This window comes from Lissotriton helveticus, chromosome 5_1 (assembly GCF_964261635.1).
Source record: "Lissotriton helveticus chromosome 5_1, aLisHel1.1, whole genome shotgun sequence".
In the NCBI taxonomy this organism is placed as follows: Eukaryota; Metazoa; Chordata; class Amphibia; order Caudata; family Salamandridae; genus Lissotriton; species Lissotriton helveticus.
In genome coordinates this window covers 1,718,100,604-1,718,117,014 of record NC_136065.1, presented here as the reverse complement: position 1 = coordinate 1,718,117,014, position 16,411 = coordinate 1,718,100,604, and the positions used below count along the sequence as shown (strand labels likewise).

At 49.0% G+C, this 16,411-nt stretch overlaps 1 protein-coding gene across 1 annotated transcript in view; it reads left to right on the top strand.

The window, feature by feature from the left end:
• Positions 1-16,411, top strand: part of LOC144752791 (vasoactive intestinal polypeptide receptor-like) — a gene marked incomplete at its 5' end in the record, with an annotated part of 603,698 nt that overhangs the window by 153,380 nt on the left and 433,907 nt on the right. Inside the window, one exon of the mRNA XM_078640644.1 lies at positions 9,182-9,282. Coding sequence (XP_078496770.1) covers positions 9,182-9,282 — 101 coding nt within the window. The remainder of the gene's footprint in view (positions 1-9,181; positions 9,283-16,411) is intronic.

Genomic DNA, 16,411 nt, shown 5'->3' with positions numbered 1-16,411 from the left:
GCACTCCCAGAGTATGTGAAGGAAGGTGCCCGGAAGGCCACAATCACGCCTGCACATCCCATCCAAAGCATAACCCATGCTGACAAAGCGTGGACCGGTAACATAGATCCTGTGGAGAATCTTAAGCTGCACAAACCGGAGACGGGCCGGAATTGCAACCTCTTTTGGCGAAGATACGGCCGACTGCCAGTCTTCGTCATCTAACTCCAAACCATCGCCAGTCCAGGCTTCCCTGAGTCGTTGCATATGGTCGGTCCTATCGTTTATCAACTTTTTATATATAAGCGAAATCGTGCTGTCAGGAACATGCCCATCCAGCACCCGATCCTCAAGCGGCGACGCCTCTGGAACAGTAGTACCCGGAGGGAAAACCGCCACCAGCGCGTGTCGGATCTGAGCCTATCGAAAAAACTCCTTGTCACTCAGGTCATATTCTAGTCTCAATTCCTCGAAGGTTTTGACCCTATCCTTAGTCCAGACATCATTCACCCTGCATATACCAATCACGTCCCACTTATCAAATCCTTTTGTCTTCCATAGGGAGCCCAGTCTCTCAGAGGCATAAAGGGGAGTAGCGCGTGTGAGTCGGTCCTTCCATCCCATGGCATCATTCGCACGATGCCATACTTGCACTGCTATCCTGGTAGGGCCAGTGAGCATCCTCCCTGCGGATTTCGTGTATAGCGCCCTGTTGTAGTCACCACCAGGCAGCAACCATCTGTCCATTGCGAACACAGGGTTCGACGAGGGATCGTACGTGCCGTGATTAATCGCCCCCAGTTGGGAGGCCCAGTAGTAGCGCTTAATATCCGGGAGAGCGATTCCACCATCATACCAAGGGAGCGTTAATTTGGCAAGGGCTATACGGGACCGCCCACCCCATATCAGTTGTCTCTGCAAGTTTTCAATCTCCCGGAAGTAGCTGGACGGGATGGTATCGCAAGTATTCTGTAGGGCATATAAAAATCAGGGCAGTGACATCATCTTGAAGAGAGCCGGGATAACGGAAGTCTACGCTAAGCCTCGACATCGACCGCAAGCGCTGAAGCGGGGGCAACAAGTTACGTTCATAACGAACCACAGGATCTAAGGTGATAAACACCCCCAAGTATTTGAAACCCGCGCGTACCACCTGTATTGGGCACCCACGCGGCAAGAGAGGAGTCTCCCGAGAGAACGTACACGCAGGACTTGGACCAATTGATTACAAGGCCAGAATTTTTACCGAAGGAAGTCAATACATTGAAAAGCGCTATTAACGACTTCCGAGGTGACGTGAGGTATAACAGGATGTCGTCAGCGTAAAGTGACACTCGGTCCTCAAAATCGGGGGTCCAGCATATACCCTTCATTGATGGTTCCCACCGCAGCCAAGCCGCCAAGGGTTCCAAAGCCAGGGCAAAAAGAAGCGGAGATAACGGGCACCCCTGCCGAGTACCCCTGCCGAGAGAAAATGAGCCAGAAACACGACCATTAACAACCACCTGAGCCAAGGGGTCCTAGTATAATAGTTTCACCCAACTGATGAAAACAGGCCCAAAATCAAACTTGGCGAGGGCAGCCCAGAGGTATGGCCATTCCAGCGTATCAAACGCCATTGTGGCGTCCAAAGAAGCAAAAATGGCCGATTCACGCAACGTGGACGCTCTCGCAAGGACGCCGTGTAAACGACGAAGGTTAAGTGCCGTGTTCCGGTGCGGAATAAATCCGGACTGATCCGGATGGATCAGGTCGAAGACAACAGTGATTAAACGGTTCGCGAGCACTTTTGCGAGGATCTTAGGTTCGGCGTTTAAGAGCGAGATGGGCCTGTACGACACACAGCGATCCGGCGGCTTCCCTTCCTTGTGAATCACGACAATAGAAGCAAGTCTTTGATCGAACGGGAGGGTACCTGCAGCTAACGACTCTAAGAACATTGAGCGAAGGTGCGGTGCTATTTTATCTGGGCGCAATTTATAAAGTTCAATGGGAAGTCCATTCGGACCCGTGGTCTTTCCCGATCTCACTGAGCGGACCGCGGACGCAACCTCCTCAACAGAGAGTATCGCGTCCATCAGGTCCCTATCCAGATCCGACAAACAGGGCAAAGCAATGTCTCTTAGAAGCAGATGCGAATCCTGTTCCGGTCTGTCAGACACTGGGGAGTACACAGTTTGGAAATACTCAGAAAAACACTCCACAATCTCAACCGGGTCAGTCACTCTCACTCCATCCGCTCTCTCAATCGAAGGAACCACACGACTAGCCCTCTCCTTCTTGTCCAACCAAGCAATCAACTTTCCAGCCTTATCACCCACATCATACAAACGGCCTTGCTGCTCTCTACTCATCACCTTGGCGGCATCAGTGACCATCGCTCTATAGTCAGTTTGTTTGAGGCTGAGAAGGTGTAACCCGTCCTGGGTGACATCAGATTCCAGCTTTCCATATCTGAAATCTCAGTTTCAAGCCGGACCACTGCCTCGCACTTACGTTTCTTGGCGTTATTGATTAACGATAAGGCGTGGCCACAGATCACCGTCTTGTTTCCATTGCGAGCCATACGGGGGAGTGATCTGAAATACCCCTAGCCAGGTGCCTAATCTCCTTGACAAGTGAAGCCTGTGTTGCGGGCATCAGGATATAGTCAAGCCTGGAGAGACTGCCGTGTGCACCAGAGTGAAAGGGGTATTGTAACTGTCCAGGATGCAGTAGCCTCCAGCAATCTATCAGTCCCAGAGTATCGAGGAAGCCACCCAGCCAGGACTGGGACCTCCCAAGATCCCTAGGTGGGTAGCCATCAACAGTTCCAGACACCACAGAGTTAAAGTCACCGCCCACCACAAGGACGCACTCTGAGAGCCCCAGTATCACCCTCCCCAAGTCAGCAAAGGTCGTGGTCTGAAGGCCAGGTGGGACATAAACGGAGAGCAAAGTGATGACCTTCCCCTCCCATGGCCCAGTAATGGCGGCGTATTGCCCCCTGTCGTCGAGAATAACAGTATCGACCTCAAGGGGGATGGAGACCCTGACCAGGATACCCAGCCCCCTGGAGCCAGTGGTGAAGCCGGAGTGTGCCAGGAGGTGGTAACCCCTTCGATTCATGGCTCGGCATGTGTTGCCTATCAGATGTGTTTCTTGCAACAGGACGACATCCGGGGAAAGACGTCTCAAGAGTTGTAACACCACACCACGTTTTATCTTGTCCCCCAACCCGTTAACATTCCAACACAGCATTTTGAGCCCTCTACCCCCCATCCCGAACAAAGTCGCAGCATCCACCCCACATCCACCCCACATTGGTCGCAGCAGCCGAATTCAAGAGTCCATCAATACAGTGCCTTGAAGTGAACCAAACAAAAACAACTTTCCCCCCTCCTCCCCCCAACCTACCCTAGAAACAAAACCCCCCACCCTGCACCCCTGCGGTAGACTCGAAGGCCCCCCCAACTTGCAGTGTGCCTGTTGACCTAGCAAATAACTAATCTACGATAAGAAACCCCAGAGGAGGAAGAGACTCACTCCCTCCGCCACCCCTTGAGAACCACCTCAGTTGAAGCAAGTTAAAGGATCTGCAATCCATGTCAAAAGATCCATATGTAGTCCAGCGAACCAAGTCACATAACTATTCCTGGCCCATCAGTCCACCCTCAGCTCCACCGGAATGTTCAGGGTGTTCCTGCTGCCTGGGGAGTGTGTCGAGCCAGTTACTTGCAGCCTCAGGGTGATCACGTTTTATCTTGTCCCCCAACCCGTTAACATTCCAACACAGCATTTTGAGCCCTCTACCCCCATCCCGAAAAAAGTCGCAGCATCCACCCCACATCCACCCCACATTGGTCGCAGCAGCCGAATCCAAGAGTCCATCAATACAGTGCCTTGAAGTGAACCAAACAATAACAACTTCCCCCCCTCCTCCCCCCAACCTACCCTAGAAACAAAACCCCCCACCCTGCACCCCTGCGGTAGACTCAAAGGCCCCCCCAACTTGCAGTGTGCCTGTCGCCCTAGCAAATAACTAATCTACGATAAGAAACCCCAGAGGAGGAAGAGACTCACTCCCTCCGCCACCCCTTGAGAACCACCTCAGTTGAAGCAAGTTAAAGGATCTGCAATCCATGTCAAAAGATCCATATGTAGTCCAGCGAACCAAGTCACATAACTATTCCTGGCCCATCAATCCACCCTCAGCTCCACCGGAATGTTCAGGGTGTTCCTGCTGCCTGGGGAGTGTGTCGAGCCAGTTACTTGCAGCCTCAGGGTGATCAAAGAAAAAAGTCCGATCTCCATGTTCCACACGCAGCCGAGCTGGAAATAGCATTGCGTACTTCATGTCCCTGTCTCTCAGTCGTCTCTTTACTCCGTGGAACCCCATCCTCTGCCTCTGCACCAGCTGAGTGAAGTCAGGGTAGAAACTCACCATCGTATTCTCAAACTTCGTGGGGCCCCCCAGGCGCGATGCCTGCAGGATAGCGTCCCGATCACGGAAATGAAATATTCTGGCGATTATGGGCCGCGGAGTGGCACCCAGCTTAGGTTTGCCACCCGGCACTCTGTGAGCCCGCTCCACCGCAAAGAATTTACTCAGGCCCTTGGGTGCGAGATGATCGACGATGAGGTCCTCCACGATGAGGTCGACATTTAAGTTGTCTGAATTCTCAGGGACACCCACAATACGGACGTTGTTCCGCCTGGAGCGACTTTCAAAATCCTCCAAACGACGGGAGAAAGAGTCATTAGAGGACCGTAGATTGCGGACCTCCGTTTGTAGATCGGAGACATCCGTCGTGAGGCTAGAAGTCTTCAAGTCTAGGGATTTAACTCTTTCGTTCGTTTTAGCTAAATCCGCCCTGATCAAGTTGACATCGATCGCCACTCTGTCCAGTTTGTGCGCCAGAGCCTCATACTGCACACTGATTGAAGTCTGCATACTCGCAATGGCGCCCATAATATCGTGCAGAGTCGGGTCTTCGTCCGCCACAGGGTCATCTCCCTTGTCCGCCAAAGGCTTGCCCGCTCCACCTGGGGACCCCTTAGGATGGGTATATCGATCCATAACATTAGATTGTATGGAGCCCCCACGGTGAACAGACTTGGTCTTTCGCTTTTCAACTTCGGGCTTGCCGGACATTTTGGAAGTTGCGCCCCCGAGGGGACCCCGAGATCTGGTAAAAATGGCTACGTCAATGCCCCAACAGATGCACAACCGAAGTACAGTGTGTTCCACGTCACACACCGAGCAGTGATATACAGTCACGGCCCCGAAGTGGGACGGCGAAGGGAGGCAATCTGTGGGCGGCGGGGTCGTCCGCTGTACAGGAGGGTCCGGGCCAAAAGCGAAACCGAAAGCCAAGTCCAGAGGCAAAAGTAGGAACAGGGAAGCCGCTGTTGTTCGATTACCGCCCGGGCGGATCTTCAATTCGAGCCTGGGGCAGAACCGTGGAGCAGGCCAGGAAAGCTTCATCTTCAATGATTCGTCGTCATGACCAGGATAATAATCAGGATAGGTGACGGAGGTGGCGAAGGTCCGGGAGCCCTGTGCTCACGCGACCATCCCGGTTGCGCGCGAAGCTCCTCAATCTGTCTAAACTATTGTTAATGTTATTCCAATGCGCAGAGGCTATTGGGAATATAGGAACTACACTACAGCGCCACACGGGGATGCTGGGAGATGTAGTCCTGGCAGGTACGGCGTTGCAGTCCCCACGGACTGGTTTTCAAGAGTGGCAGCGTTGCAGTCCCCACGGACTGGTTTTCAAGTATGGCAGCGTTGCAGTCCCAGCGGACTGGTTTTCAGGAGAGGCAGCATTGAAAACTCTACGGACTGATTCCATCAAAAAAATGTATTTCCTCAGCAGCAGCAAAGTGGCTAAATTAGGGACCAGTAAATAGTGCACCTGGCCCTAAGTTTTGTAGCAGAAAATAGGCGTAAACCCATTCGTACATGGAGAATTATCCTATTTAATATTTTTACAGAAACAAATTATGGTGGTAAATTTGAGTGCAAATTTGTAATTATTTTAGTTTAGCAGGAAGAAGTTTACCTGAGAGCAAATTTTGCACAGTACACAATATATGTCACTTTAAAAAGATTGGATTACAATGTTGTACCCCTATTATAGGAAGGACTGTGACAAAAGAAATTAGAAGGGTTCATAAATGGCATTTATTTGGCATTATTTCGAAGGATATGTTTTAAATAATAAGTTTATACGTTTCTGTAAGTACCAGAAATATAGGGTATGTCACATTGAAAAATAAATAAATAATATCAGCATGAATGGGACCAGACTAGTCATTCTGGATTCATGACCCAAAACATGAGTCAGTATATCATCAGGTGTACCACGGGAAAGTTATAAGGTTCTATTTTCCTGAGGGATCATAAAACTGACGATTTTGTACAATGTAGAACGTTTGAAATGTAATGCTAGTATAGATTAAATTAATTAATTAGTATATAAGGAAACATGCAGAGTGCAATATTGTATTTGTTACTATTGTTGAATGTTTAAGGGGGCTATGGTTCACGAGAGGCAAAGCCCCTGGTGAGTCAAGATGCCCTTTCCCTCCTTCAACAAACAATGGTAATAAAAAGGACAATACTCAATCGATGATCTGATTATATATTGGCTGGGATTATTGAATGACAACGATTATCTGTGTGTTCCTGCAAACAGTAAGCGTGGCCACGATCCAAGACTTTACTCTATTTTAGATCATATCTCACTTGCTTCTCTTTGTTGTATTGCTTTTTCCTTTTAAGGAATAAACCTCAATTGTGTTAGATCCTTTGCCTTGAGACTTCAGCCATTTACTGATATTTTTAGATTCTATCAGCCTGATTCATGTAGGTAAATTGCACTCGCAAAGGGCCAGATTCTCAGAATCTGGCCCTTTGCGAGTGCAATTTTTGCATTTGGTATTCATGATACCAAATGCAAAAATCGCTATGTTAGAATTCGCATATTTGCGTGGAATGGCATTTAAGGAATCTCTAATAGAGATTCCTCAAATGCTATTCATGACACAAAACAAAATAGCGATTTTGGACTTTTGGGGCCGCTATTTACCGACAGGTCAGACCTGTCGGTAAATAGCAAAAACTCAGAAAAATGCTTTTAAAAGCATTTTTCAAAGTTGCATGTAGCACACACACATGTCCTTTGGACATGTGTGTGCGCAACACCTGTCCAAAAGTGCATTTTAGGGGTGCTACAGGGCGTCCTTTGGACACCCCTGGCACCCTTAAAATCGCTATCTTAGTTGCGAGTAGCAAATTGCTACTCGCAAATCCCCATTCATTCCTATGGGCCTCTTGGCCCATAGGAATGAATGGGGAGTATTTGCGAGTAGCAAATTGCTACTCGCAAATAAAGAACATGTAGGAATCGCTATTTAAGTAGCAATTCCTACATGAATGCCGTTTTGCGTGTCCTCAATAGCGAATCGCTATGATTCGCTATTAGGGACACGCAAAACGGCATGTACATGAATCAGGCTGTAACAGCCTGATTCATGTAGGTAAATTGCACTCGCAAAGGGCCAGATTCTGAGAATCTGGCCCTTTGCGAGTGCGATTTTTGCATTTGGTATTCATGATACCAAATGCAAAAATCGCTATTTAAGAAGTCGCAAATATGCGAGGAATAGCATTTAAGGAATCTCTAATAGAGATTCCTCAAATGCTATTCATGAAACATCAAGAAATAGCGATTTTGAACTTTTGGGGCCGCTATTTACCGACAGGTCAGACCTGTCGGTAAATAGCAAAAACTCAGAAAAATGCTTTTAAAAGCATTTTTCAAAGTTGCATGTAGCACACACACATGTCCTTTGGACATGTGTGTGCGCAACACCTGTCCAAAAGTGCATTTTAGGGGTGCTACAGGGCGTCCTTTGGACACCCCTGGCACCCTTAAAATCGCTATCTCAGTTGCGAGTAGCAAATTGCTACTCGCAAATCCCCATTCATTCCTATGGGCCTCTTGGCCCATAGGAATGAATGGGGAGTATTTGCGAGTAGCAAATTGCTACTCGCAAATAAAGAACATGTAGGAATCGCTATTTAAGTAGCAATTCCTACATGAATGCCGTTTTGCGTGTCCTCAATAGCGAATCGCTATGATTCGCTATTAGGGACACGCAAAACGGCATGTACATGAATCAGGCTGTAGGTCTTTAGAGACGGTCTCAGATGTGAGGACCCAGTTTGGTATAGATGTAACCCCATTTTTTTGAGAGTCCCACCCAGTAGAGTTCCATTGTCTTAAAAGACATTCTCTCTCTCAGGTATATCCCATCCCATCTTCTGATTTGCACTTTCCGGTGCGAGGGGGGATGTAGAATCTCACAGAATTGTCAAAGAATCGATCAACTCATGCAGGATATATAAGCAATTCCTGCCTGGTCCCCGAAATCAGTATACACTCAACCCTAGGTATTTTATCATTATTTAATGTGTTATTTGAATCGTAAGAATATGCGCTATCATCCTTATATTCTATGTCGGTGGTGGTAACTATTATGAATATAATATAGACTATCAACATTATCTATTACCTATCCTTAACATCTCTAACAGTTGTCTAGAAAACTCCCTATCTTGCTGTACACTATCATATTATAGTTTAGAGGTATGCATAAAGCCCTGCATAACTGTAGACCAGGGGGTTGTGTTTAGTGTCCCGATGGGCAGCATGCTACAAAGAAACCGATCTATACATTCTTCCTTCCTAATTAGATAGAATGTACATATAGTTCACTTCAATGTACATCTATGAAGCCGGTAAGAAAATGCTCAATCAAGAACCCCAGGTCTGCAACAACACCCTGCCACACATACTTTCAGTTGAGTGATTTTGAAAGCAAAAAAATATATATCTTAGCCAATTAAAAGGTCAGCTTGTTGAGACGTTTTACTTGGCAGCATTCAGCAGAAGAATGGAAAATTCCCGCTCAGCCAAGCAAAGCGGCAATGCTAAAGACAAAAGCATTCTATCAGCAGGCACGGAATAAGGCAGGAATCTCACATGTATTTGGAGGTCTTACGTTCAGAGGTCGTGCATTTATGCTACACGTAATACATACTTGATGCACAAACACAGACCATGCGTCAGGTCCTGTAACACAAATGCATTATTCCTGTCCTCCAGGACTGTCCGACAGTCACTCACTGACCGTTGTTTTGCTGTTACAGGAAATCTACTTTTTTGTCACCGTGAAGGCCCTATACACAATCGGTTATGCAATATCACTCGCAGCGCTGACAGCGGCCATCGGCATCTTTTCAATGTTCAGGTGAGTCAATACTAACATAAACCATCCCCCAGAACCTGCTTCAATCCCATATCCACGTGGGCAGGGCATTAAAGATCCAGGGCCATGTCGGCCTCATATTTGCTTCCACACTTACTAAGGAGTAACAGCTTGGAAGGGAATAGCTGAGGTAGAATGGAAGAGGGCTACACTGGGTTGTCTGCTGGCAGGGGCTGGCGGCGTGACAAACGTCTACGTCATATTTGGGTAACACAAAGCAATCCGAAAGGCAGCCGCGTGCCTCACGGGATAACACAGCATACCTTCTAACAGCCTGATTCATGTAGGTAAATTGCACTCGCAAAGGGCCAGATTCTGAGAATCTGGCCCTTTGCGAGTGCGATTTTTGCATTTGGTATTCATGATACCAAATGCAAAAATCGCTATTTAAGAAGTCGCAAATATGCGAGGAATAGCATTTAAGGAATCTCTAATAGAGATTCCTCAAATGCTATTCATGAAACATCAAGAAATAGCGATTTTGAACTTTTGGGGCCGCTATTTACCGACAGGTCAGACCTGTCGGTAAATAGCAAAAACTCAGAAAAATGCTTTTAAAAGCATTTTTCAAAGTTGCATGTAGCACACACACATGTCCTTTGGACATGTGTGTGCGCAACACCTGTCCAAAAGTGCATTTTAGGGGTGCTACAGGGCGTCCTTTGGACACCCCTGGCACCCTTAAAATCGCTATCTCAGTTGCGAGTAGCAAATTGCTACTCGCAAATCCCCATTCATTCCTATGGGCCTCTTGGCCCATAGGAATGAATGGGGAGTATTTGCGAGTAGCAAATTGCTACTCGCAAATAAAGAACATGTAGGAATCGCTATTTAAGTAGCAATTCCTACATGAATGCCGTTTTGCGTGTCCTCAATAGCGAATCGCTATGATTCGCTATTAGGGACACGCAAAACGGCATGTACATGAATCAGGCTGTAAGTGATTTGAGGGGAAACTGGATTCTGAGACTCCAGAGGGACTACTACTTCATCATATGTAGGGATCTTTAAAGAAGTGTGTCTAGCTCTTTCATAAATTGAAGCAGGGTTGCTCAGGTTCATGGGAGTATAGATGGTGAAGGCCTGCTGCCCTATTTTGCATGTGTCCAGCCCCGCAGCGGCCATCACCACTCCTCGGTCGGACTCCCTCATGGCGGCCTCAGCAGACACCCGGGAGCCAGCCAATGGCAGGGCGGCTCCCGGGACGAGCCTCCAATGACGCTGACGCCTCAGGCAATCGCTGCACGGCTCTGCCGATGATGCGGCGGGGCTGGGGCCAATCCCAGCGCAGCGTCACTGAGGGGGCTCGTCGCTCTCCGCCAATGGGAGCGCAGATGCTTCGGTCTCTTTTGTCGATCCCCGGCCTGGAGCTCTGATGATTGTAGGCCCCGAGCAGCGGCAGAGAAAAGCGGAATAAGGCAAATAAAGCGCACTTAAGCGCTGCAGGCAATTCACAACGCTCCCCAGCGCTGAAGGTCCAGAAAAAGCGCCCTCAAGCACTAGACGGGGAAAATAAAGCGCTCCCAGCGCTATAGGCCACCAAAGGTCACCAGTCCAGCAAAAGTCCAAGTAAAGCACCTCTCAGGCACTAGTGCCCCCACAGTCCTCCACATAGTCCTTCAGGGGTTCAGGACAAGTCCATCAGGAGTCCAGGGGCTGGGCAGGGCTCAGGGATTCCCCTGAGCCCCAGCAGCAGCACGCCCCTGGCAGATTCAAGTTAGAAACAAGAACATTTTGGAAGGGGACACAGCCCCTTCTTATACACAGAAAAGTCTTTGAAGTCTTTGTGTAGGCAGTGTGAGAACCAGCTACACTGGTTTAGAGGGAAGTCCCTTCAGTATCAGGGACAGAGGTGACAGTCGTCCAGCGATTGGGTGGAGCCAGCATTGTGGCAGGCAGGTACAGCCCTTCACTATCAGGTGCTAATCTCCTCCCACTTCCCTGGCAGCAGATGCTGCCTTTCATCCACGGGCTGACTCAGACAACCTCCTGGGGGCTCTGCAGCCCCTGTCACACTCAAACCAGACAGTCAATCCACAAGCAGGCTCAGGCACTCCTGGGCCAGGCTCATCAGCCAATCACACGCCAGGCACAAATTACACAAATATGCCAACTTCTAAAAGTTTACAACAAGGGGTGGTGATGGACAGAGTCTCTGAATTAAGCAGAGTACTCTCACCCAGTCAAGAGATCAGGGCTAGATCCAACACCGTTTTTTAGCTCATTGCACCATCCAGTTTCAGAACCTGGCTGTATGCAAATTAGCCTGTCCCTGGCCCAGTGCATCATGGGAACAGAGCAGACCAGACTACAAAAGCCAATTCTTACACTGGGAAGGAAACAAGCTTCCGGGGACCGGTTTCTGGCATTTCAGCCGTCTTCGGCCCGGCTTGCTTGAATCCTGATGGTGCAATGAGCAAGGGACTCACATCTGAGTATACCCTTCCACGCTTAGGGTGGACAAAATAATTTACAACAAGGGGTGGTGATGGACAGAGTCTCTGAATTAAGCAGAGTACTCTCACCCAGTCAAGAGATCAGGGCTAGATCCAACACCGTTTTTTAGCTCATTGCACCATCCAGTTTCAGAACCTGGCTGTATGCAAATTAGCCTGTCCCTGGCCCAGTGCATCATGGGAACAGGGCAGACCAGACTACAAAAGCCAATTCTTACACTGGGAAGGAAACAAGCTTCCGGGGACCGGTTTCTGGCATTTCAGCCGTCTTCGGCCCGGCTTGCTTGAATCCTGATGGTGCAATGAGCAAGGGACTCACATCTGAGTATACCCTTCCACGCTTAGGGTGGACAAAATAATTTACAACAAGGGGTGGTGATGGACAGAGTCTCTGAATTAAGCAGAGTACTCTCACCCAGTCAAGAGATCAGGGCTAGATCCAACACCGTTTTTTAGCTCATTGCACCATCCAGTTTCAGAACCTGGCTGTATGCAAATTAGCCTGTCCCTGGCCCAGTGCATCATGGGAACAGGGCAGACCAGACTACAAAAGCCAATTCTTACACTGGGAAGGAAACAAGCTTCCGGGGACCGGTTTCTGGCATTTCAGCCGTCTTCGGCCCGGCTTGCTTGAATCCTGATGGTGCAATGAGCAAGGGACTCACATCTGAGTATACCCTTCCACGCTTAGGGTGGACAAAATAATTTACAACAAGGGGTGGTGATGGACAGAGTCTCTGAATTAAGCAGAGTACTCTCACCCAGTCAAGAGATCAGGGCTAGATCCAACACCGTTTTTTAGCTCATTGCACCATCCAGTTTCAGAACCTGGCTGTATGCAAATTAGCCTGTCCCTGGCCCAGTGCATCATGGGAACAGGGCAGACCAGACTACAAAAGCCAATTCTTACACTGGGAAGGAAACAAGCTTCCGGGGACCGGTTTCTGGCATTTCAGCCGTCTTCGGCCCGGCTTGCTTGAATCCTGATGGTGCAATGAGCAAGGGACTCACATCTGAGTATACCCTTCCACGCTTAGGGTGGACAAAATAATTTACAACAAGGGGTGGTGATAGACAGAGTCTCTGAATTAAGCAGAGTACTCTCACCCAGTCAAGAGATCAGGGCTAGATCCAACACCGTTTTTTAGCTCATTGCACCATCCAGTTTCAGAACCTGGCTGTATGCAAATTAGCCTGTCCCTGGCCCAGTGCATCATGGGAACAGGGCAGACCAGACTACAAAAGCCAATTCTTACACTGGGAAGGAAACAAGCTTCCGGGGACCGGTTTCTGGCATTTCAGCCGTCTTCGGCCCGGCTTGCTTGAATCCTGATGGTGCAATGAGCAAGGGACTCACATCTGAGTATACCCTTCCACGCTTAGGGTGGACAAAATAATTTACAACAAGGGGTGGTGATGGACAGAGTCTCTGAATTAAGCAGAGTACTCTCACCCAGTCAAGAGATCAGGGCTAGATCCAACACCGTTTTTTAGCTCATTGCACCATCCAGTTTCAGAACCTGGCTGTATGCAAATTAGCCTGTCCCTGGCCCAGTGCATCATGGGAACAGGGCAGACCAGACTACAAAAGCCAATTCTTACACTGGGAAGGAAACAAGCTTCCGGGGACCGGTTTCTGGCATTTCAGCCGTCTTCGGCCCGGCTTGCTTGAATCCTGATGGTGCAATGAGCAAGGGACTCACATCTGAGTATACCCTTCCACGCTTAGGGTGGACAAAATAATTTACAACAAGGGGTGGTGATGGACAGAGTCTCTGAATTAAGCAGAGTACTCTCACCCAGTCAAGAGATCAGGGCTAGATCCAACACCGTTTTTTAGCTCATTGCACCATCCAGTTTCAGAACCTGGCTGTATGCAAATTAGCCTGTCCCTGGCCCAGTGCATCATGGGAACAGGGCAGACCAGACTACAAAAGCCAATTCTTACACTGGGAAGGAAACAAGCTTCCGGGGACCGGTTTCTGGCATTTCAGCCGTCTTCGGCCCGGCTTGCTTGAATCCTGATGGTGCAATGAGCAAGGGACTCACATCTGAGTATACCCTTCCACGCTTAGGGTGGACAAAATAATTTACAACAAGGGGTGGTGATGGACAGAGTCTCTGAATTAAGCAAAGTACTCTCACCCAGTCAAGAGATCAGGGCTAGATCCAACACCGTTTTTTAGCTCATTGCACCATCCAGTTTCAGAACCTGGCTGTATGCAAATTAGCCTGTCCCTGGCCCAGTGCATCATGGGAACAGGGCAGACCAGACCACAAAAGCCAATTCTTACACTGGGAAGGAAACAAGCTTCCGGGGACCGGTTTCTGGCATTTCAGCCGTCTTCGGCCCGGCTTGCTTGAAACCTGATGGTGCAATGAGCAAGGGACTCACATCTGAGTATACCCTTCCACGCTTAGGGTGGACAAAATAATTTACAACAAGGGGTGGTGATGGACAGAGTCTCTGAATTAAGCAGAGTACTCTCACCCAGTCAAGAGATCAGGGCTAGATCCAACACCGTTTTTTAGCTCATTGCACCATCCAGTTTCAGAACCTGGCTGTATGCAAATTAGCCTGTCCCTGGCCCAGTGCATCATGGGAACAGGGCAGACCAGACTACAAAAGCCAATTCTTACACTGGGAAGGAAACAAGCTTCCGGGGACCGGTTTCTGGCATTTCAGCCGTCTTCGGCCCGGCTTGCTTGAATCCTGATGGTGCAATGAGCAAGGGACTCACATCTGAGTATACCCTTCCACGCTTAGGGTGGACAAAATAATTTACAACAAGGGGTGGTGATGGACAGAGTCTCTGAATTAAGCAGAGTACTCTCACCCAGTCAAGAGATCAGGGCTAGATCCAACACCGTTTTTTAGCTCATTGCACCATCCAGTTTCAGAACCTGGCTGTATGCAAATTAGCCTGTCCCTGGCCCAGTGCATCATGGGAACAGGGCAGACCAGACTACAAAAGCCAATTCTTACACTGGGAAGGAAACAAGCTTCCGGGGACCGGTTTCTGGCATTTCAGCCGTCTTCGGCCCGGCTTGCTTGAATCCTGATGGTGCAATGAGCAAGGGACTCACATCTGAGTATACCCTTCCACGCTTAGGGTGGACAAAATAATTTACAACAAGGGGTGGTGATGGACAGAGTCTCTGAATTAAGCAGAGTACTCTCACCCAGTCAAGAGATCAGGGCTAGATCCAACACCGTTTTTTAGCTCATTGCACCATCCAGTTTCAGAACCTGGCTGTATGCAAATTAGCCTGTCCCTGGCCCAGTGCATCATGGGAACAGGGCAGACCAGACTACAAAAGCCAATTCTTACACTGGGAAGGAAACAAGCTTCCGGGGACCGGTTTCTGGCATTTCAGCCGTCTTCGGCCCGGCTTGCTTGAATCCTGATGGTGCAATGAGCAAGGGACTCACATCTGAGTATACCCTTCCACGCTTAGGGTGGACAAAATAATTTACAACAAGGGGTGGTGATGGACAGAGTCTCTGAATTAAGCAGAGTACTCTCACCCAGTCAAGAGATCAGGGCTAGATCCAACACCGTTTTTTAGCTCATTGCACCATCCAGTTTCAGAACCTGGCTGTATGCAAATTAGCCTGTCCCTGGCCCAGTGCATCATGGGAACAGGGCAGACCAGACTACAAAAGCCAATTCTTACACTGGGAAGGAAACAAGCTTGGGGCAGTGAGATAAATAACGGTGATGGATCAAGCCCTGATCTTTGGACTGGGTAAGAGTGGTCTGCTTAATTCAGACACTCTGTTCATCACCACCCCCTTTTCTGTATCAACTTCTAAAAGTGGCGCTTCTAGACTAGATACAACCATGCCGCATACACCATTACGCAGCATTCAATCTCACGAGTTCACACATATCAAACTCGACCCTGCACTCCCCACACATCAGGAACTACCATGGGCATAAATATTCCCCATTCATTCCTATGGGAGGGCAGGTCCCTCACCACACATACACAGACAGCACACGCACTTTACACTGTACCACAGTGAAAAAGTGCGCAGAGGCCTAAAATCACCAACCCAGGTTCCATAAACAGGCTAGGAAAAAGCAAAAAGTTTCGGGGTGAACCTGCCAAAAAGGGCCAGGTCCAACACAACCCCCTTCCAGCCAAAACGCAGGGTAGACCAATCACTCCACTGATGGGCTTCCTTGCTTTGGGCGACAAAACACGGACACGGGCCCGCACGGCAGGGACACCCTCCGGTTTTTCGCCACTCTGAACCCACATAGATTTCCCTCAACAAAAGCTCTCTGGCACAACTAGGGTACCCCACTGGTACACACTAGTCATCCACAGTCAAGACCAGGCCCCAGGCCATCCAAATCACAGGTCCTAACCACTTCACAGAGCGGGGGCAGTAACCCCTGGCACACAATAGCCATTCTCCACTCTCTCTCTCAGTGTAGCTACAACTACCACTGATCCTTCAACCTAGGGACCACACCCTCAGGCTGACCAGAGGTCACGGGCAAGCATGCCCCACCCTACCTCTACTTCTGGGTTCCCGCACCCTCACAGGGAAGCACTCACCAGAACACAACTCTCCTACCAGATCAGGACCTTACTCCATCACTGGTCTACCACCTGGAAACTATTTCACTCCTGAGTTACAA